The sequence below is a fragment of the Tamandua tetradactyla genome, chromosome 18, assembly GCF_023851605.1.
Source record: "Tamandua tetradactyla isolate mTamTet1 chromosome 18, mTamTet1.pri, whole genome shotgun sequence".
Taxonomy (NCBI): domain Eukaryota; kingdom Metazoa; phylum Chordata; class Mammalia; order Pilosa; family Myrmecophagidae; genus Tamandua; species Tamandua tetradactyla.
The window spans coordinates 2,787,757-2,811,515 of NC_135344.1; the positions used below are offsets into that span (position 1 = coordinate 2,787,757).

Sequence of the window (23,759 nt, forward strand, 5' to 3'; positions counted from 1 at the left end):
GAGTAGCTATACTAATATCCAACAAATTAGACTTCAAATGTAAAACAGTTAAAAGAGACAAAGAAGGACACTATATACTAATAAAAGGAACAATTAAACAAGAAGACATAACAATCATAAATATTTATGCACCGAACCGGAATGCCCCTAAATACGTGAGGAATACACTGCAAACACTGGAAAGGGAAATAGACACATATACCATAATAGTTGGAGACTTCAATTCACCACTCTCATCAATGGACAGAACATCTAGACAGAGGATCAATAAAGAAATAGAGATTCTGAATATTACTATAAATGAGCTAGACTTAACAGACATTTATAGGACATTACATCCCACAACAGCAGGATACACCTTTTTCTCAAGTGCTCATGGATCATTCTCAAAGATAGACCATATGCTGGGTCACAAAGCAAGTCTTAACAAATTTAAAAAGATTGAAATCATACACAACACTTTCTCAGATCATAAAGGAATGAAGTTGGAAATCAATAATAGGTGGAGTGGCAGAAAATTCACAAATACGTGGAGGCTCAACAACACACTCTTAAACAACAAGTGGGTCAAGGAAGAAATTGCAAGAGAAATTAGTAAATATCTCGAGGCAAATGAAAACGAAAACACAACATATCAAAACCTATGGGACGCAGCAAAGGCAGTGCTAAGAGGGAAATTTATTGCCCTAAATGCCTATATCAGAAAAGAAGAAAAGGCAAAAATGCAAGAATTAACTGTCCACTTGGAAGAACTGGAGAAAGAACAGCAAACTAACCCCAAAGCAAGCAAAAGGAAAGAAATAACAAAGATTAGAGCAGAAATAAATGAAATTGAAAACATGAAAACTATAGAGAAAATCAATAAGACCAGAAGTTGGTTCTATGAGAAAATCAATAAGATTGATGGGCCCCTAGCAAGATTGACAAAAAGAAGAAGAGAGAGGACACAAATAAATAAGATCAGAAATGGAAGAGGAGACATAACCACTGACCTCACAGAAATAAAGGAGGTAATAACAGGATACTATGAACAACTTTACACTAATAAATACAACAATTTAGATGAAATGGACGGGTTCCTGGAAAGGCATGAACAACCAACTTTGACTCAAGAAGAAATAGATGACCTCAACAAACCAATCACAAGTAAAGAAATTGAATCAGTCATTCAAAAGCTTCCCAAAAAGAAAAGTCCAGGACCAGACGGCTTCACATCTGAATTCTATCAAACATTTCAGAAAGAATTAGTACCAACTCTCCTCAAACTCTTCAAAATAATCGAAGTGGAGGGAAAACTACCTAATTCATTCTATGAAGCCAACATCACCCTCATACCAAAACCAGGCAAAGATATTACAAAAAAAGAAAACTATAGACCAATCTCTCTAATGAAGATAGATGCAAAAATCCTCAATAAAATTCTAGCAAATCATATCCAACAACACATTAAAAGAATTATACATCATGACCAAGTAGGATTCATCCCAGGTATGCAAGGATGGTTCAACATAAGAAAATCAATTAATGTAATACACCATATCAACAAATCAAAGCAGAAAAATCACATGATCATCTCAATTGATGCAGAGAAGGCATTTGACAAGATTCAACATTCTTTCCTGTTGAAAACACTCCAAAAGATAGGAATACAAGGGAACTTCCTTAAAATGATAGAGGGAATATATGAAAAACCCACAGCTAATATCATCCTCAATGGGGAAAAATTGAAAACTTTCCCCCTAAGATCAGGAACAAGACAAGGATGTCCATTATCACCACTATTATTCAACATCGTGTTGGAGGTTCTAGCCAGAGCAATTAGACAAGAAAAAGAAATACAAGGCATCAAAACTGGAAAGGAAGAAGTAAAACTATCACTGTTTGCAGACGATATGATATTAGACGTCGAAAACCCGGAAAAATCTACAACAAAACTACTAGAGCTAATAAATGAGTACAGCAAAGTAGCAGGTTACAAGATCAACATTCAAAAACCTGTAGCATTTCTATACACTAGCAATGAACAAGCTGAGTGGGAAATCAAGAAACAAATTCCATTTACAATTGCAACTAAAAGAATAAAATACTTAGGAATAAATTTAACTAAAGAGACAAAAAACCTATACAAAGAAAACTACAAAAAACTGTTAAAAGAAATCACAGAAGACCTAAATAGATGGAAGGGCATACCGTGTTCATGGATTGGAAGACTAAATATAGTTAAGATGTCGATCCTACCTGAATTGATTTACAGATTCAATGCAATACCAATCAAAATCCCAACAAGTTATTTTTCAGAAATAGAAAAACCAATAAGCAAGTTTATCTGGAAGGGCAGGGTGCCCCGAATTGCTAAAAACATCTTGAGGAAAAAAAACGAAGCTGGAGGTCTCACGCTGCCGGACTTTAAGGCATATTGTGAAGCCACAGTGGTCAAAACAGCATGGTACTGGCATAAAGATAGAAAGATTGACCAATGGAATCAAATAGAGTGCTCAGATATAGACCCTCTCATCTATCGACATTTGATCTTTGATAAGGCAGTCAAGCCAACTTACCTGGGACAGAACAGTCTCTTCAATAAACGGTGCCTAGAGAACTGGATATCCATATGCAAAAGAATGAAAGAGGACCCGTATCTCACACCCTATACAAAAGTTAACTCAAAACGGATCAAAGATCTAAACATCAGGTCTAAGCCTTAAAACAGTTAGAGGAAAATGTAGGGAGATATTTAATGAAACTTACAATCAGAGGCAGTTTTATGGACCTTAAACCTAAAGCAAGAGCACTGAAGAAAGAAATAAATAAATGGGAGCTCCTCAAAATTAAACACTTTCGTGCATCAAAGAACTTCATCAAGAAAGTAGAAAGACAGCCTACACAATGGTAGACAATATTTGGAAATGACATAGATAAAGGTCTAGTATCCAGAATCTATAAAGAGATTGTTCAACTCAACAACAAAAAGACAGTCAACCCAATTACAAAATGGGAAAAAGACTCGAACAGACACCTCTCAGAAGAGGAAATACAAATGGCCAAAAGGCACATGAAGAGATGCTCAATGTCCCTGGCCATAAGAGAAATGCAAATCAAAACCACAATGAGATATCATCTCACACCCACCAGAATGGCCATTATCAACAAAACAGAAAATGACAAGTGCTGGAGAGGATGCGGAGAAAGAGGCACACTTATCCACTGTTGGTGGGAATGTCAAATGGTGCAACCACTGTGGAAGGCAGTTTGGCGGTTCCTCAAAAAACTGAATATAGAATTGCCATACGACCCAGCAATACCATTGCTAGGTATCTACTCAAAGGACTTAAGGGCAAAGACACAAACGGACATTTGCACACCAATGTTTACAGAAGCATTATTTACAATTGCCAAAGAGATGGAAACAGCCAAAATGTCCATCAACAGACGAGTGGCTAAACAAACTGTGGTATATACATACGATGGAATATTATGCAGCTTTAAGACAGAATAAACTTATGAAGCATGTAATAACATGGATGGACCTAGAGAACATTATGCTGAGTGAGTCTAGCCAAAAACTAAAGGACAAATACTGTATGGTCCCACTGATGTGAACCGACATTCGAGAATAAACTTGGAATATGTCATTGGTAAGAGAGACCAGCATGAGTTAGAAACAGGGTAAGATAATGGGTAATTGGAGCTGAAGGGATACAGACTGTGCAACAGGACTAGATACAAAAAGTCAAAAATGGACAGCACAATAATACCTAATTGTAATGTAATTATGTTAAAACACTGAATGAAGCTGCATCTGAGCTAGTTTTTTGTTTGTTTGTTTGTCTTATGTTTTTTTTCTTTTCTTTTTTTATTATTATTTTTCTTTTTTTCTCTATATTAACATTCTATATCGTTTTCTGTTGTTTTTCTAGTTCTTTTCCTAAATCGATGCAAATGTACTAAGAAATGATGATCATACATCTATGTGATGATGTTAAGAATTACTGATTGCATATGTAGAATGGAATGATTTTCAAATGTTGTGTTAATTTCTTTTTTTTCTTTAATTAATAATAATAAAAAAAAAAGTACCTGAGTCAAGCAGTGGCGACAACCAGAGCAAAAGGCTGAGCCCCAATCCTGGGGTTTGTTCATATGAAACTTAACCCCACAAAGGATAGGCTAAGCCTACTTAAAATTAGGCCTAAGAGTCACCCCCAAGAGAACCTCTTCTGTTGCTCAGATGTGTCTTTTCCCTCTCAGCCAAGAAAACAAGCAAACTCATTGCACACCTCCCCCCACCCCCATCTACATGGGACATGACTCCCAGGGGTGTGGACCTTCCTGGCAACGTGGGACAGAAATACTAGAATGGGGTGGGAGTCAGCACAAAGGGATTGAGAAAACCTTCTCACCCGAAAGGGAGAAGAGAGAAATGAGACCAAATAAAGTGTCAATGGCTAACAGATTCCAAACAGATTTGAGAGGTTATCCTGGAGGTTATTCTCACACAGAATGTAGATATCACCCGTTTAATTAAGGTGCAATGGAGAAGCTGGAGGGAACTGCCTGAAAACGTAGAGCTGTGCTCCAGTAGCCATGTTTCTTGAAGATGATTGTATAATAATATAGCTTTCACAATGTGACTGTGTGATTGTGAAAAGCTTGTGTCTGGTGCTCCTTTTATCTTCCTTATGGACAGATGAGTAAAACATATGGATTAAAAATAAATAAATAATAGGGGAAACAGATGTTAAAATAAATTTAGTGATTGAAATGCTAGGGATCAATGAGAAGGAGGGGTAAGAGGTATTGTGTATATGAATTTTTTTCTATTTTCTTTTCATTTCTTTTTCTGAATTGAGGCAAATGTTCTAAGAAATGATCATGATGATGAATACACAACTATGAGATGGTATTGTGAGTTACTGATTATATATGTAGACTGGAATGATCATATGGTAAGAATGTTTGTGTTTGTATGTTGGTATTTCAATAAATAAACTAAATTAAAAAAATAAAAGCATACCTGTTCGTGCTCCTATATTCCTCAGTTTCCCCTCTGTGTGCTATTTTTATCCACACTACCTCTATATTTTGTATGTTGTATTATCTGGAAACATGCCTTTTTCTTGTTCAACTACATTCTGACTCATAGGAATAGCTACATATTGAGGATACAGTCTTATCGGGTTTTTCATTTACCCTTTTAGTAAGCCTTCCTGAAGATCTTCACTTCTTCACACTACTCCAAGCTGCTCTCTCCTATCTTTTCCCTTCAACATGAAGCACTCTTAGTAATTCTTGTAGGGCAGGTCTTTTGTGGTTGATCCTTCTGTTTTTGTTTATCTGTGAATAGTGTAAACTCTCTGTCATTTTTGAAGGACAGTTTTGCTGGATAAAGAATTTGTGTATCTATGTGATGATATTAAGAATTACTGATTGCATATGTAGAATGGAACGATTTCTAAATGTTGGGTTAATTTCTTTTTTTTTCTTTAATTAATAAAAAAAAAAAAGAGTTTGGGGCTGGCAGTTTTTCTCTTTCAATACCTTAAATATATCACATCACTCTGCCTTCTCACCTCCATGGATTCTGATGAGATATTGCACTTAGTCTTAATGGGGATTCCTGTATATGACAAATCACTTTTCTCTTGCTGCTTTCAGAAGCAAATTTTGGGCATTTGGCATTCTAATTAGTATGTGTCCAGAGTAGGTCTATTAGGACTTATCTTGTGCGGAGTCTGTTGTGCTTCTTGGACAAGTGTATTTACACCTTTCATAAGGGTTGGGAAATCTTCAGCCACTATTTCCTTAAATATCCTTTCTGCCCCTTGTCCCTTCTATTCACCTTCTGGGACACCCAAGACGTGTACATTTGTACACTTCATGCTGTCACACAAATCCCTGAGAGATTGCTCAATTTTTTCTCTTCTTTTCCCTATCTATTCTGACTGTATGATTTCATTATCTTGTCTCTTAGTTCACTGATTCTTCCTCCTGTCTCTTCAAATCCATTGTGTATGCCTCTAGTGTATTTCTAATCTCCATTATTGTCTTTCATCTCTATAATTTGCTATCCGTTCTTTTAAACTTTCAAATTCTTCTTTATGCTCACATAATGTCTTCTTAATATCCTTTAAACTCTATATCCACCATTAGTTTATTTTTATCCATCATTTCCCTTCATCTCTTTGAACTGCTTTAGGCGATCTGTTGAATTTCTTTCACAGTCATTATAAATTCTTTGGCTTTTCTGAAGTTTTAATTTGTTCTCTTGGCTGAGCCATAGCTTCTTGTTTTTTAATATGGCTTGTAATTGTTTGCAGACGTCCATATCTAGTCATTTTGCTTTTCAATTTGAAGGTCAGTTTCTCCCTCTTGCCTAGGGTTTTATGTGGCAATAATATTTATCTTAAATATATTTTATTTTATTTATTTATAAATATATGTATTTTGTTTGGTTTGTGTTAAGGTTCTTTTTTGATGTTTGGTCCACCTTATTCTGGATGTTTAGAGTAGCTCATGTTTAAATGCTCAGATTTTCTCAGCCCTTCTGCACCTGATTCTTGCCCTGGATATGTACCACAATTTTTAAGATTGCCCTTTCTGCATGCAGTTGTTTCACTTCCAGCCCTTTCTGCATGCAGTTGTTTCACTTCCAGCCCTTTCTGCATGCAGTTGTTTCACTTCCAGCAGAAAGCTTTCTTCTTCCGTCCTTCCCTGGAAATCTTGATCTATTTTGGGTTTTTGTACAGAATTTTGTGCATAATATTCTGCCCAGCTCTTATTATTTCTTTAAATTATCTCCTTCCCATAGTGTCCCCTTTCCCATGCTGTCCTAACAGCAGTTCAGTCCTTCCCTCCCCTTTTGCCCATGAGGCTTGTCTCTGGTTTCTTTTGCATTAGGGCATCCCGCCACAGGGATCCAGAGGGATCAATCTGGAGTGTTGGCTTTGTGTTTAGGAGGTCCAGCAGAGACGGGACTGAGAGTGTGCACCTCTTGCCAACTGCTCTGCCGTGGTCGTTTTCTCCCGGCGGGCACTTCTGTATATGGCACTCCTCAGCCACTATGTGTTCTACCCTGGACTTGATGCCTGTGGCGTTCTAACTCATGCTGTGAGGAGCTCTGGGGTCTACATCTGTGGCAGGAGGATCTGGATCGTGTTGCTTCTGTACGACTCCCAAGCTATGCAGGGACTGAGTAAAGGGGAGGAGTCGGGACTGCAGGACCAGAACGCAAATCTCCTGCCTGGTTTTGGTGTTTAGTTTTCTTTTTCTTTAATTCAGCCTTTGTGGATTCCTTCTCCTGTCTCTATTGGAATCAAGAGATCTAAACAAGTGGAATTTGTCCTTTTATTAGTGGATCCTGAGGGGAGACTTTTCCAGGGCATGTGTTACATCACCATGTTGATGAGGTCAATCTGTGGTGAAATGACTTTCGACAAGGGTACCAATTCCACTCATCTTCAACAGATGGTGCTGGGAAACCTGGGTCACCACTGCAAAAGGAAGGAAGGAGGACCCCTACCTCAACCCCAAAATAAAAAATTATAATTTTAATTAATTATACAATTAATTTTAATTATATAATTAAACACATTATAATTGTTATTAATTATATTATTAATTTATTAATTATTGTAAGGCCTGGCCAGGTAGCCTCTGGCTGGAAGGCCCCCCACCTGAACTAAAACTAGTGCACATCCGGGCATACAGCTGTTCAAACTCAGCCAATCAGGACCTGGCCTGACAAAGGACCCTCACTGCACACAGCCCGTACCTATGCCCACTGCACACGGCCCATAGTTATGCCCCCCGGCCCTAAAGCACCCGAAACTCCTAACCTACCACAGGAGGCCCCTAGGCATCATCAGCACCCACACTTGCTAGCCTATACCTAGCCCCACAGCGCCCAGGGGGGCACGACTTCCCTGGCCACAGCCTGAGCACCTGGACCTGGGAACCTCGCCCCAGGACAATAAACTTTTTTTAAACTCAGACTCAGTTCCTCTGATTTTTCAGTCGGCTACCGTTTAAAAACATAACAATTACATATTTTAAAATTTTAAGTTTTAATTTTATAAAAATTAAATAAAAATGGATCAAAGACCTAAATATAACAGCCAAAACTATAAAATGCCTGGAAGAAAATATGTGAGAAAATCTTTAAAACCTTGTGTTAAACAATGTAAATTTAGACTTTACACCAAAAGCACAAGCAACAAAGGAAAAAGAGATAAATGGGACTTCTTCAAAATTAAAACTTTTGCACATCAAATGATTTATCATGAAAGCAGAAAGACAATCTGCAAAATTGGAGAAAACATCTGGAAATCATACATTCTGTAAGGATTTAAATATCCAGAATTTATAAAGAAATCCTGCAACTCAACAAGAAAAACAATTTTAAAATGGGCAAAAGACGTGAACAGACATTTCCCCAAAGAAGACATACAATGGCCAATAAACCCATGAAACAATGGTCAACATTGGCCATTAGGGAAATGCAAATCAAAACAAGGATGAGACATCACTTCACACCCACTAGAATGGTTACTGCTAAAAAAAAAAACAGAAAATAACAAGTGTTGGAGAGGATGTGGAGAAACAGCAATACACATTCACTGCTGCGAAGCATGTAAAATGGTGCAGCTACTGTGGAAGTCAGTTTGGCAGTTCCACAGAAATTAAGTATAAAATTATCATATAACCTGGCAATCCCACTTCTTCTAAGCATATACCCAAAAGAAGTGAAAGTAGGGGCTTGAACAAATATTTGCACACCCAAGTTCACAGCAGTATTATTCACAACTGCCAAAAGAGGAAGCAATCAGGCATCCATCAACAGATGAACAGATAAACAAAATGTGGTGTATGGCTACAACAGAACATTATGAAGCCATGAAAAGGAATGAAGTTCCTAGAAGTTCCTATGCAAAAACACAGACAAACACTGAAGACATCACACTTAGTGAAATAAGCCAGACACAAAAGGACAAATATTACATAATCTCACTTATATGAAATAATTAGAATATGTAAATTAATAGAGACAAAACATAGAATATAGGTTACAGGGGTTGGGAATGGGGTTAATGCTTAATTTGCACAGCCTCTGTTTGGGATAATGGAAAAGTCTTGATAATGGATGGTAAATGCACAACATTGGGCATTTAATTAACAACTCTGAAATGTGTATTCCTAAGTGGTTAAAATTGGAAATTTTAGGCTGTATACATATATAATACACACATAAAATAAAAATAAAATACACACGTACACACACACAAGGCCAAGGCCACTGGATTTGGCCATTAGGGGCTACTGGCGACATATCAGAAATTTATTTCAGCAGAACAAGAACAGCAAGACAGACTTGAGAGGGCTGATATGAGATGAGGAGCAGCACAAGGAACAGATTCAAGGAAAGAGAACAGTAAGTGGACTCATGAGCTGATGAGGAGAGGTGGAGGACAGGAAGATAGCACTGGAGTTGGGGAGCCCACTTCAGTTTCCTTCTCTTCCCTCTACAACATTCACTCATTCAACAAAGACCTGGGTGCGTATTTTGTGGCACACGGTGCTAAAAACACCATCCTCCCCCTAAACCAGCTTCGCGGTCTTGCTTGGGTGGTGAAAGACCAAACCACACATGGGTGTTAGCGAGACAACATTACAGGCTGTGCTGATGGTCATCCTGACTAAGAATGAGCATCCTATTTCTTCATCCTCCAACTTCACGGGCCACTACACTGAACCTCCTCCCACCCAGGCTGCCAACGACCCCCAAACTGCTTTACCCCTAGCCGCACCCTTCAGACACTGGGGTCCTCAAACGCCTCATCTTGCCCATCCTTGTGATCTGCACCTGAGTCTTTCTGCCCAAACCACCTGTGCTGGTTTGAAAGGATGCATGTCCCCTAGAAAAGCCATGTTTTAATCAAAATCCCATTTTGTAAAGGCAGAATAATCCCTATTCAATACTGTATGCTTGAATCTAATTCGATCATCTCCTTGGAGATGTGATTTAATCAACAGTGGTTGTTAAACTGGATTAGGCGACGAAATGTCTCCACCCATTTGTATGGATCTTGATAAGTTTCTGGAGTCCTATAAAAGAGGAAACATTTTGGAGAATAAGAGATTCGGAGAGAGCAGAGAATGCTGCAGCACCACGAAGCAGAGTGTCCACCAGCCAGCGCCCTTTGGAGATGAAGAAGGAAAATGTCTCCCGGGGAGCTTCACGAAACAGGAAGCCAGGAGAGAAAGCTAGCAGATGATGCCATGCTCGCCATGTGCCCTTCCAGATGAGAGAGAGAAGCCCTGACTGTGTTCACCATGTGCCTTCTCACCTGAGACAGAAACCTTGAACTTCATCCGCCTTCTCGAACCAAGGTATTTTTCCCTGGATGGATACCTTAGATTGGACATTTCTATAGATTTGTTTTAATTGGGACATTTTCTCGGCCCTAGAAGTGTAAACTAGCAACTTATTAAATTCCCCTTTTTAAAAGCCGTTCTGTTTCTGGTATATTGCATTCCAGCAGCTAGCAAACTAGAACACCACCTTTTGAGTCACCACATCTACCCAATTCTTTTGTCTGAATACTCCTGAGCATCTCTCAAGCCCCACTCTATGCACCTTCTCCAGGAAGTCCACTCTCTAGGCTCCCATCTGGGAGAAAACCACCCCCTCCCCGGGGGTCCAGGTGGCAGGACCTATGCTACCTTGGCCATGCCCTGACAGCTAGGGTTACAGCTTGAAGACCACCATGTCTGTCTCCTGCCAAACAATGAATTTGGAGGGAGAGCAAGGAGAGACTGGTCTGCCTGTGTCCTAAGCACAGCCGGCACTGCAGCAGGGACTGAAGAAACATCTGCAGAATGAATATGCATTTCATTCAACCACTCAGTGCACGTCTGGCAATAATAGCATGTTGGATGAACACAGACATTTCCGAAAAATCTCTCACATACTAAGCTTACGTTAACAGGATCACATAATTTCATATATTTTGGGTCAAAAAGGTTTTGCCTATCTTATCCTATAGTACACTTCAGAGCTCAGCCAGGGTTGTCCTTGCTCTCCAGGGATTATTTGACAACATCTGGAAACATTTCTCAATAGGAGTTCTACTGGCATCTAGTGGGTAGAGGCCAGAGATCATACAAAGCATCCTCCAATGCTCAGACAATCCCCCACAAGAAAGAATTATCTGGCCCAGAATGTCAATATATTGCTGAGGTTGAGAAACCTTGGTATAAGTAATAACAGATGCCAGGCCACCTGCTAAATGGATTAGGAGACCAGTCTTTCTCAAAATCCTACTGAACAATCCACTCCTCGAAGACAGTTGTCAGAATGAAGGTAAGGAGAGCATTCAGCCAGGAAACTGTATTCCATATGCCACAGCTCCTGCTTAATGAAAGATATATTTAACAACTTATATCACCCTCTAAAAATCTGAAAAGAATGTTTAACATTGAACTCTGAATATCATATAAAAAATGAATACTGTGCAAAGACTCCAAAAGGATTCACTCTAATGGCGATACTTTCATTGTAAATTTCATCGTTATAAGTTAAATATTTAAGGAGCACAATGTATAACTCACAAACCAATTTTATGCCTCATAAAATGCCTTGAATTAAAAAGATATTTACGGGTGGGCCATGGTGGCTCAGCAGGTAGAGTTCTCACCTGTCATGCCGGAAACCCGGGTCCGAGTCCCGGTGCCTGCCCATGCCAAAAAAAAAAAGATATTTATTCCCTTCATATACGACCTTATTTCTATTAAGTGTTAAGAATACAAAACCCACATTCATAAATAAATTTTTTAAAACTTTTTTTATATTTACTAAATTTAAGCTAGAGCTCTCCAACTTAATCTGTGCCCCAAGTCAGTTGAGCATAAAACCAACACAAAAGACCACAAGAAAATTTGACATGTGAATTCCGAAAATTACACTCAGTTGACACTTAGCCTCCCTCATCAGACTGTGAGCTCTTAAAAGGATCCTCTCATCTTCATCTTTTACTTACTACAGTGCTTGGCAATGTTCTCATTTTAAAAAGCTTGTTGGGGGATGAGGTGGTATAGAAGTCATCCCATGAAAAATAAAATGCCACAAATTTTTACTTAGAATAGCCACCTTGGAAAACACAAACATGCTACAACCTAGTGAAGTAACAAATCTGAAGCCCAAATAGAATCACATTTAGAAACCTATCATATTGTAATCAAATCAATACAGAACCGCTAATGCCATAGCTACCACGTTAAGGGGGAAAAAAATGATTAAAAATATACCAACTCCAAACAACAGGCTGGGAGTGCCTTTAAGTCTTCACAGAGATGAAAACAATGTTCTAGACAAATGTCCACTAAAAATAAAATTGAATTAAAATCCCCATCTGGCAACAGCTTAGTCACTCCCTACAAGTGGGTTTCCTGGCTTGGGAAGAGGACAGCGGGAGAGCCCTGCCACCGGCCGCACAGAGGTCGCAGCCCCAAAGAGTAGCCCAGCTGTGCGCCGGGCCAGGACACCAGGAGAGCACACATGTGGGGACGATGACATGGCAGCCCAGTGCAGGTGCCAAAATCCCTTGAGAGTCTGTGACCTTCACGAGCATAAAAAAGGCAGGAAGGTTTAGCCAAGCCAATGAATTATGTTTGCGCCACGGCCAGTAAAACCGCCGTGTGCCCAAGACAGGGTGGTGAGTGTAGCTGTTAGGAAATCCCTTGGACAGTATTTCAAAAATATCTCAAGTCCAAATTAAAAGGGGTAGGGGGGGTAAAAGAACTTTTTTTCTCTCAATTAAAAGACTGAGGAACCTGCCAGCAGAGTCAGAGCTAAGCACGCCTCAATCATAGCACTTTTCCTTCTGCATCTTATTTTGCATGGCAAAAAAAAAAAAAATTCTCAAAAAAATGATGGAATGCTGGGGGTGGGAGGGATGTGGGTGGTTAAAAAAATGGAACAGCAGGGTCTGTTCTCAGCCCAAGATATTTTTATCCTTCACCTACTGACCAACACAAAACAGGGTCACTGAATTTTCGTGACCAAAGGGATGCGATGCATTATGAACTCTAAAGGAAGCCATTCCCCTGTAGGCTAACATTAGCACAAATACAAAAACAACACTTCAACCAAGAATGTCAAATCGATCACCAATAAATGTTAACTTTTTAGGTTTGTCCTTGAAAAAAAAATCCATGAAAAAATGATGAAATACAACTTTTAAACAAGTTATAGTTTTCCAAAAAGAAAACATACAAAACTCTATTTGGATTTTGTTTACGCATCAAACTGCAGCTGCTTTCACTTTCTATCAGGAAGATTAGACAGTGTGGCAGATGAGAAAGAGTAAGGCACGAGGGAACCAGGAGGCCAGAATTTTATGCTGGTGAAAACTACCGCTGCTAACATCTGCCACCTGGCCTTCCTGCCTTTTACAGGTTAAGGGACCCTGAAGATCTCCACTAAGATCCAACACCTTGTGCACCTAGAGCTGGTTGCAAACGCCACTCTCCACTAAGGGGGCGCAGGGTTTCCTGGAGAAGTGGCAGTGCCCAGCTGGGGCTGGGGCAGCGCTGGGAGGCAGGCAGCTCAGGCCGCTCAGAAGGGCCCCCACTGCCAGTCCTGGGACAATGTGGGACCAACACATAATAACAGTGACGGAGTCCAAGCCACTGAATAAAATAAAGACCCACGAGCCCACACTACCCAAGCAATTTGCTTTACTTCTAGGAGAAACCCAACAAATGTAGAAGGAACGATGGAACTGAGACTATTAACACTGCGCCACCACCACAAATACAGACCCAGTCGACAATCATCAGTGGGTGCTAAAAACACAGGTAAAGTCTGCTGGAAACATAAGATACCTCCCCACATTTCTCACAACATACTTCAACTGCACAGGGAGAACAGTCACTTCTCAGGACAGAGTCTCAGTGGACACGGGTGACCAGCACAAGATCCTGGCCTCCTGATTCCCCGTCAGGGCGAGGTGGGATAAAGGGCCAGCATGAGGCGCACTCAGGAGACACATCCTCACTTCTGGACAGCCTGCCAAAAACGCAAAGCCAGAATTCAAACTGAGGGACGATCCACAAAGCAATGGAGCAGTATACTTCAAAAACATTAAAGTTCAGAAAAAGAAAGAAAAAACACAGAACTTGTTCTGGACCAAAGGCCACCAAAGAGAATGCACCATGTGATTCAGGCTTTTCTTTTGCCTCAAAGGACTCAAGGAAATCTGAATAAGGTCCGCAAGGCAGAAAATAACACTTGGATAATCAAAAATAACATTACTTATTGAATGGTGGTTATGGAAGAGAATACTTTTGTTTTTAGGAAACTGAACTGTTTAGAAGTGAAGTGATGCCACATGTGCAGCTTATTCCCAAACTGTTCAGAGAAACAGTGATGTGTTTACAGAGGTAGAAAAGGAAAAATGCAACTTGGTAAAATGTTAATGTGGTAAATCTGGATGAAGCTACATGAGGATCCTCTGTACTGTTCTTGCAACTTAATTCTCTAAGTCTGAAACTATAGCCCCCCAAAAAAGATAAGCAGGAAAAGGTATACTTGTTTGACAGGAACTCCAGGGGTGAGGGTGGGGAAGCTGGAGCTGGGGGTGGCACACTGAAATATGCAACCCAGTCTGTCGCTGGGGGTGGGGGTGGGGCTGCTATCTGGCAAGTGGCTCTGAAGCTATCAGAACCGGGGGCAAGGCCATCCCAGGAGCCACCGGCAGATGAGGACTGCACGAGGTTACTGCATCTTGTGGCTAAGAAGGACCCAGGACAAAGCATGTGCAGGAGAAGAAACCAAAATAAGCATGGCTGACCCAATTCCCAATATCACCAAACTCTACACATCAGGTTCATTCTTTTATTAAGAGTCTACAAAGGAATTCATTTCAGAATTCTTTAAATTGTACACATTTCCACTGTGGTCTAGAGTGATTTATATATAAAACTCATATTTTCCTGAAATATTCCCAAAGCACATGTAACCACACAAACCATACCATCTCTTAATTCCGACTTTCACTCTGCCGAGACATCAGACCCAGAGAAGAAGGAGGTTCTCAAAGCCTGGAATCACAGCAGCTCTCCCTACCAGACCTGGGAGAGGAGGGACGTGCTGGAATCACAGCAGCTCCCCCACCAAATCTGGGAGAGGAGGGACGTGCTGGGATCACAGCAGCTCCCCCCATCAAATCTGGGAGAGGAGGGACGTGCTGGGATCACAGCAGCTCCCCCCACCAAATCTGGGAGAGGAGGGACGTGCTGGGATCACAGCAGCTCCCCCCACCAAATCTGGGAGAGGAGGGACGTGCCTGCGGCTGGGATCATAGCAGCTCCTCCCCACCAAATCTAGGAAAGGAGGGACGTGCCCGCGGTTGGGATCACAGCAGCTCCTCCCAACCAGACCTGGAGAGACATGAACATCTTTAAATTAACACCCAACAGTTTTAAATGTTCCAGCTGTTAAGGCCCATAACCATCCCTGTTGTATATTCGCGATAAAAAGGCAATAAATATATTACATAACTATCAGTTAACAGCTATTAATTGTCATTTCCAGCAATTTGTAGCCAACATACACACATAAAAAGCATTAAAATAAAACTGTACTGCTTTTCATGACAATGGTGCCAAAACTGAAGAAGGAAGCCCCGCCCTCCAAAGCGAAAACCAAGGTGTGAAAGCCAGGAAGGCAGTACTGAGAGGCAGCCACAGCCACAGAAAGAAGAGCCATCATTCTGGTCCCATCTCCCACCTCCCATCCGGCCATCCAGGACGCTGCCCTTAAGGCAGCCCGAGTGAACGCTGTGCTATCCATGCCACCAAGTTCCCGAACCCCTGAGCCAGGGAACACCCAAGGAAGCAGGAAGACAAGGCACCGCGTTCAGCGTGGGCGCCAAGGCCACCAGCACCACTCAGACAGGCACAAGGAAGATTATTCTTCCTTCAAACGGTTCACAGGTACCTCGAAATTGCTTTGTTCTGTTTTCTCCAGACCCTCTCTTCCCTAAATACAAAAAGCACATTTCATGAGATAACTGAAATACTGCATTGTCTGTTTTCTGCTTTAACATCAGTACCTGTGCACTGTTTTCGAAAAGCTATCTAAAATTGAAAATGTGCCCATTCCTTCTTAGCAGGCATTTTATGATTTCATACAATCCACTTTAAAAATTAACTTTAACGAACACATGAAAATGGAGATAAATCTGATACTGCACAGTTTCTTAAAGCTACACATCATTTTTAGGCAGATGGGCTTCAAAATCCATTTATGTACTTCAGAGGCCTTTATTTAAAAGAGGAGATCACAAATACCTAAAAATCAAAAGGACTACAACAAAGTTAAATAATATATGATCACAGAGCTAGAAAGTACATGGTCCCATGGTTTTCTGTTAAGTAAAAAATGGAAGAAAAAAACTCATCGGTACAAATTACCAGCTTAATGGATTCAATTAAAGGGATCATTTCCCAAGTTTTAAACTTAAATGTGTTTTTAATTGAGTAATTTTTTACATAGCGCAGACTTCAACAGTGAAGGATAAAATGATTTAACTGAAAGAATCTACTAATTCATCTTCTTGCTATTAGTATGAAAAAGCAATTTCCTTCCTTCCAAAGTAAAATTTCAGTAGCTGATTATTTGGGGGCACTGCCTGAACTGTGTTTAGAATTTTAAAATCCTCTCACTACCTAATTTTAGAACATCAAAAGGGGGCAGAACCTCAGATTGTATCCTATTCTAAGTTTTTTATTAGTATCTCTAAGATTTTTAATTCTAAAATTTACAAAGCAATAAAGATGGTACTACTATTACCGGAATGATTTTCAATAATAATTCTTCTTTTTCCTGCTTTTTAGCAGCACTCACAGGGGCTCCAGCCAACACAGACTCTTCTAGATAAAACTACTGCGATATCCCAACCCCCAAGGAGAAGGTAACCTGGTTACCTACCAGACACATTCCCTGATTTTTTTATCTTCTCTCTCTTTCGGGGACTTCAGGTTCTCAGAGAAAAGGCAGGTGCGGTGAGGGGGAAGAAGTCATTTGACAATTACTTCTGACTCAGTTTCTGGCAGATGGCACCTTGCCAGAGCATTTTCAATTTTCACATCAACCCCATTTTAACAGCACCTGGAGGCTCTGGGCACGGATGGGCCTGAGGGGTGGTGCGCCCAGGCTCCCTGCACCTGGTGCCTCTCCTCGTGGTAAGGTGAGGACAGCCCACGCTGCACCACCCTTCCTGGACAGGGCGACCGTGGCGACTACAGTGGCGGGCGTGGCACAGCTGCTGCTGCTCGGCCCCACCTCCCGCACACCTGCTGTTTACCTGGCAGGCAGGTGCGCGGCTCCACTCCTCCGCCATGCTACAGCCCAGCAACTAACATCAAAGCTGCAGTAAGCAAATGACACACACCAGTATGGGATTCAACTTTTCCTCGAGGCCAGTCTTTACTGTTGAGAACTTTTTTTGATTTAATGCTCCAAACTCCTTAAGAACAGGCTGCCTCCTTTTTTCGCCACTGGCCAGCACAGGATCTGGGCGGAAATGTCTGAATTAACGATGGTACTGACCACACCTTCAGTCTGAACAGTAAATAGTTATTTGTCAAGCAACCTAAAGTTGTCTTGGCCAAGAGGATGCCACCCAGTCCCCACATCAGAGCTCAAGTACACTCACAAGTCACTTGAGGCCCCCACGCCGTAACTCTTTTGAAGCTCAATTTTAATAAGTGTAATTACCTATCTTCAAAGATACCACGCTTCATTCCTTAAAAATAAGTATTTTTACAAGCCCCATGAAAAAATCAAGATGAAGGAACAACAGATAGAGAAGGAAAGAAACAGAACCGAAGAGGCCGAAGAGAGTGCTGACCGCCAGGCAGAGTGAGGTGCGCACCCGCAGGGCAACGGAGGCTCCTGGAGGAACACCCCTGCTCCTCCCGGAACGCCCCTGCTCCTCCCGGGGGAACGCCCCTGCTCCTCCCGGGGGAACCCCCCTGCTCCTCCCGGGGGAACGCCCCTGCTCCTCCCGGGGGAACGCCCCTGCTCCTCCCGGAACGCCCCTGCTCCTCCCGGGGGAACGCCCCTGCTCCTCCCGGGGGAACCCCCCTGCTCCTCCCGGGGGAACGCCCCTGCTCCTCCCGGGGGAACGCCCCTGCTCCTCCCGGGGGAGCGCCCCTGCTCCTCCTGGAACGCCCCTGCTCCTCCTGGAACGCCCCTGCTCCTCCCGGGGGAACGCCCCTGCTCCTCCCGGGGGAACGCCCCTGCTCCTCCCCGGGGAACGCCCCTGCTCCTCCCGGGGGAACGCCCCTGCTCCTCCCGGGGGAACGCCCCTGCTCCTCCCGGGGGAACGCCCCTGCTCCTCCCGGAACGCCCCTGCTCCTCCCGGGGGAACGCCCCTGCTCCTCCCGGGGGAACCCCCCTGCTCCTCCCGGGGGAACGCCCCTGCTCCTCCCGGGGGAGCGCCCCTGCTCCTCCTGGAACGCCCCTGCTCCTCCCGGGGGAACGCCCCTGCTCCTCCCGGGGGAACGCCCCTGCTCCTCCCCGGGGAACGCCCCTGCTCCTCCCGGGGGAACGCCCCTGCTCCTCCCGGGGGAACGCCCCTGCTCCTCCCGGGGGAGCGCCCCTGCTCCTCCCGGGGGAACGCCCCTGCTCCTCCCGGGGGAACGCCCCTGCTCCTCCTGGAATGCCCCTGCTCCTCCCGGGGGAACGCCCCTGCTCCTCCCGGGGGAACGTCCCTGCTCCTCCCGGGGGAACCCCCCTGCTCCTCCCGGGGGAACGCCCCTGCTCCTCCCGGGGGAACGCCCCTGCTCCTCCCGGGGGAACCCCCCTGCTCCTCCTGGGGGAACGCCCCTGCTCCTCCCGGGGGAACACCCCTGGCTCCTCGTGGAGTAACACCCCTACTCCTCCCGGGAGGTTCCGGTGCCACAGTCAACAGTGCCCTCATCACGGAAACCCCGAGCAAAAACTTCCAGCTTTGTTTCCTAAGATTCTCTTCTAAAGCTCCTCCACGGCCTGTGACAAGGCCACAGAGTTTATAACCACGGCATAAAGGACTCGACCACGTGGGCCCGTGGCCAGGCCCCCAGGACAGTGCCGGCTTCCAGAGGAACCGTGCACAGCACACCTTCCCCTATATCGCACTAGTGACTGCAACGACTGCAGCAGACGTGGGGCCACAGTCCAGGAAGGACAGACGAGACCCAGGCTTCTGGGAGGCGCCCGAAAGGGCGTCCTGAGGGTGTGTGCTGGGACCCACGGCCCTGCCCACCACCCCATGCAGCTGAGTAGACAGCAGGGTCAAGATCGCCTCAAAGTCCGTTCTGCGTGCCTGTAGTACAGCGTGTGCGGTCTCAAAAACGGTAAGCGGTTGTTCATGGCGGATCCACACACAACAAACCACGAGAGCAGTCACTTTAGTCCAGAAACGAGGAAAGCAGATATTAATCAAATGCCCACTCTGTCATAAAAAGATCTCCAAGGACTTATCTCAGGCAACGAGACTTCCAGGAGCTGTCAAGAAAATCAGTCCTAAGACAGCCGTGGACGGCGCAGTGGCGGCTCAGCAGCAGAATTCTGGCCTGCACGCCAGAGACCCGGGTTCGATTCCCAGAGCCTGACCATGCAAAAAAAAAAAAAAAGGAGAGAGAGATGGAGAGGAATAGCCTTAAGCGTGATTGTGTGGACTTAAAGAAATACTTAAAATCTGGGACTATCTAGGGGAAATACTGATGGTTTGGGGAGAGCTCCTCTGGGCAAGACAGCCTGGTTTCCGGCTGTCCTTGGAGCTGTGGACTGGCTGTGGGAGTGCTGCTGGAGATGTGTGCACCGACACGCAGCGGGCACACGGCAGTGAGAAACGAGCAGGGAAAAGGGAAAGTACTGTGGTTCGGGGCCCCTCAGGGAAACAGCTGTTCACTGATCAATAGCCCCAAGGAATCATGGAAGTAACAACTAAAGTTAGCAGTGACCACCTCACAGGGTGAGACTACATGCGGTGGTCTCCACTAAACCACACAGAGTCCACCTGAGAAAGCAGCCCCGAGTGCTGCTGGCTGTGGGGAAGGCCCCAGCCAGCCAAAAGGCTCGCCTCCTGGAGACACTCCTGAGCACCCATGGCTACACAGCCAGGCACCCGCCCACACCTACGGCTCTCCTACCGTCAGCACGGCATCCTGCAGGACGCCACACAGGTGAGAGGGGTACTGCAGAAATAACTCACGACTAGTTTCCTTTTTGAAAGACTTGCGGTTTTCAAACTGTGATCCACAAAGGGGCCCAGAAATGGAGGGAGGCCACTCCATCGCGGCTCCTAAACTCCCGGCATGTCGGCAGGCGGAACCCACTCGGGCCCACACCTGTTCAGTGGAGTCTGCCTAGGGTATTGCTGAACGAAGATAGCCAAGTCACTGGCTCTCTGATGCAAAATACATTTTGGGAATTCAATGAGATGAGACAATCAAAAGTCATTAAATCCCTTTCAAACGAATTATCAGAACTGTCAGGAGAAACGCAAACTGGGCCTTGGGCTAATGCTTTTGCCAACTACTCCTTCCTGAACCTACCACAGTGTGTCACTGCATGGACACACTCACACGGCACCACTGGAAACTACCGTAACGTGACATCATTCCAGCACTGTGTCCATAAACACACAGAAGGGCACAGAAATGGGGAGTCGCATTTAAGACTCACTCAAGGTAATACAACATGCTGTTTTCTCTAAAGCAGGGATCAGCCCGAGGTCAATGAACCCGCAGCACAGGAATCAACAAGAAAAATGACAGTTTCTCAATGAGCTTGTCATGAACCACAGCTACAAGACAGTCCAAGATTTCAAGATGCTACACACCGAAAAAGAAAGACATCAGGTTACTACCTACTGCTGGGACTGTTCACCATCAAATTAACACAATCCTTGATTGATTGGTTAGATTAACATACGGGATCAATTTGATTAACCAGATTTACTGATGTGATCAAACCACTGCACATGGACTTCCTCCCACTAGCCACTAGCTGGCTCCACGACCAGGTCACTTAACCTGGGCTTCTGCTGCCCTTTCCAAGCAATCAGAGAAAGGAAAATTGACAGGTCTCTCAAATTCAGCAGTTTTCTACACAGTCGACACACGGGCATCAGACTTCTGACCAGATAATTTATGGCTTGACAGACTACACATGCTAACTACGGCCCAAGCAACCGTAATGTAAGATTAAATTTCAAAGAAATGACTGAAAATATATTTTTTTCAGACATAATTGCCTACAGAGCCCTCCACCCCTTCTAAAGGAAGCTATGCAAAAGGCTCCCCTCACCCCCAGCACCCCAGCATTTGGAGGGCCAGCAGGGTGCCCTGAGCCCAAAGCAGCCATCTAGAGATGCCTGTGTTCCCAATAACGAGCTGGGCCAAACTGTCTCTGGGGAGCTGGCACCAGGCAATACAAAGACCCTGAATGTCAGGAGGAGAAAGAAAATGGAGAATGCAGCTCTGAGGATGTGGCGAGAAAACAGAGTCTTGTCTTATTTATCAGCATATCTGCAGATAGCACACAGCAGATATTCAATAAATGCAAGGGAAACTAATTGCAAGCCAAAGAGAGAGAGGAGCAGAAATCATTAAAAAAAAAAAGCTGAAGCTATGCAGAGATGACACAGGCAAGGAACCAGTAAGCAGCTTACAAAAAGAAGTCAACTTAAGCAAGTGACCAAGATATGTGGGTAGGGTCCACCAGAGGGAAGCTCGCACATTCTGGGAAGGCCCCGCTGTCCTCAGCAGAAATGCTCACCTCTCCCTCTTAAAGCAATCTGGGTTTCTGTTCCTTACAATGCAAACCACACAATCATGTGCGTACACACGTGCATGTACCAACTCAAAACTAACTTTAACACCATGACTTGCACCCTCAAAAGGCAATATTGGTAAACTTGACAGAACAAAATTTTCTTTCAAGCATTTCACAAAGGGAGAAAAATCCAATTTGTGAGCCAAAAACGAGAATATTAACAGCCCTGGAGTCTATTCCATAACAATTTACTACTCTGCACCTTGAACCAGCCAGTTGCCATCGCTGTGTGGTCACGATGCAGGAACAATGAGGACAGCAAAACAGGCAAGGATAAGAAAGGGTTTTGTCTTCCCTTCTTTAGCTACGATGCAGAGTTGTATCGTTTTACAATTGAGTTTCACGAAGTTTACAAGAGCTTAAAACTGCACACGCCCCAACAGTTCATATTACAATCATAAGTCTGGGGTGTGCCTGATTAATCCTGCATTCAGGCCACCCCTGAATTTTCTTAATTTACAGGGGAAATAACCACCTGTCATAGAAGAAAAGGCATAAATGCAATTGGTTTTTCATCCAAGGGCGCAACTTCAGGAGGAAATCTAAAAATAAACTTAAATATTCCTCGCGGGGAGCAAAACCACTACTGGTGATCACCCAACTTTAAAGACAAGCAAACACGTGGCCGCCTGGGCCCCCTTTCTGAAGGGTCCAGGGGTGCGCGCCCCCACCCCGACTCACCCGCCTCTGGCCGCCCACTCACCCGGGGGCCACCACCTGGCCCGGCTGCGCGCACAGCTCCCGCACCACGCCGGCCCGCTCCGACCGTACTCTGCGCGCCGCCCCCCGCTCGGAGCGGAGCGAGGACTGCCCGGAGGGCGGCGCGGAGGCGGCGGCCCCGGGTCCGGTGGCAGGCAGGCCCACGGCCAGCACCGAGCCAATGCGCACTGCCGCGCCCGTCGCAACCTTCCACTCGAGGAGCCGCAACGGCACGGGGCCTGGCCACCGCACCTCGGACACCGCCGCCGCCGGGGCGCCCTCGCTAGGGCCCCCTGCGGACGGCGCCGCCATTCACGGCCCCCGGGACTCCGGGTCGGCGCGCGAGAAGTCGCTATGGCAACACGCGCGCCGCAGGCGGGCACCGCACAGGAGCGGTTGGCCCCTGGACAGCGGGCAGAGATCGGGGATCGAGGCGGAGGGTACCGCGCTGGTGGCTTAGGGCCTGGCGCCCATCTCTGCCGCGGTCGGCCGCCTGGGAGTCGCGGGCCGGGGCGGCGGCGTCTGCAATTCCCGCTCTACAAGCCCGGCGTCCACCGGCCGGCCCGGTCCGCGCCGACTTCCTGGACAGCGCGGTGACGTCACGGGGCGGAGGCCACCGGCGCGAGCGTGGGTGGCCCGCGTGTAAACACGGAGGCCTGCGCGAACACCGGTAACGGAAACGGCCCAGGACCGAACTTCGTGGGGCTTCAAAGAGCGGAAACAGCTGTTACTGTGCTTCTTTACCTCCTAAAGCCGGGCGCCATGAGAACCGCGAGACCCAGCATGCAAGGCGCTCCGCCGCAACCCTCCCGGCGTCGTACGACTACGACTCCCAGCATGCAGCGCGAAGTACGGAGCAAGGGAATTCAGCGTGGTGGAACTACGAGTCCCGGCATGCATCGGGGGTCACAGTTCCACACTGAGGCCGGCGCCGGGTGATCAGCAACTCCCAGCATGCAACGCGGGCCGCTGTCTTGCATACCGTCTATTCGCTGAAGTCCGGCATGCATTGCGAGGTGCTAAGGCCCGCCGTCGTAGAACTACGAGTCCCAGCATGCAATGCGACCGCGTCGGTCCCGTCCTGTTCTGCGCGGAGTCGGTGCCCCAGTCCCGGCATGCCATGCGGGGCTCGTCCAGAGCAGGGGTGGGGATGGCGGGTCCGGGCCTGCCGGGG

The 23,759-nt window shown here is 45.1% G+C and overlaps 1 protein-coding gene across 5 annotated transcripts in view; it reads right to left on the minus strand.

The window, feature by feature from the left end:
• The window catches only part of CTDP1 (CTD phosphatase subunit 1), a 145,589-nt gene extending 122,139 nt beyond the window's left edge, over nucleotides 1–23,450 (minus strand). For 4 of the 5 annotated variants that reach the window (XM_077135174.1, XM_077135173.1, XM_077135176.1 and 1 more), the window contains exon 1: nucleotides 22,590–23,162. In XM_077135174.1, the coding sequence (XP_076991289.1) occupies nucleotides 22,590–22,897 (308 nt within the window). In that variant the 5' untranslated portion in view covers nucleotides 22,898–23,162. Of the gene's footprint in view, nucleotides 1–22,589; nucleotides 23,163–23,329 lie in introns of those variants that run through there. The other variant, XM_077135175.1, reaches the window with a different exon arrangement.
• Nucleotides 23,451–23,759: the final 309 nt, after the last annotated feature.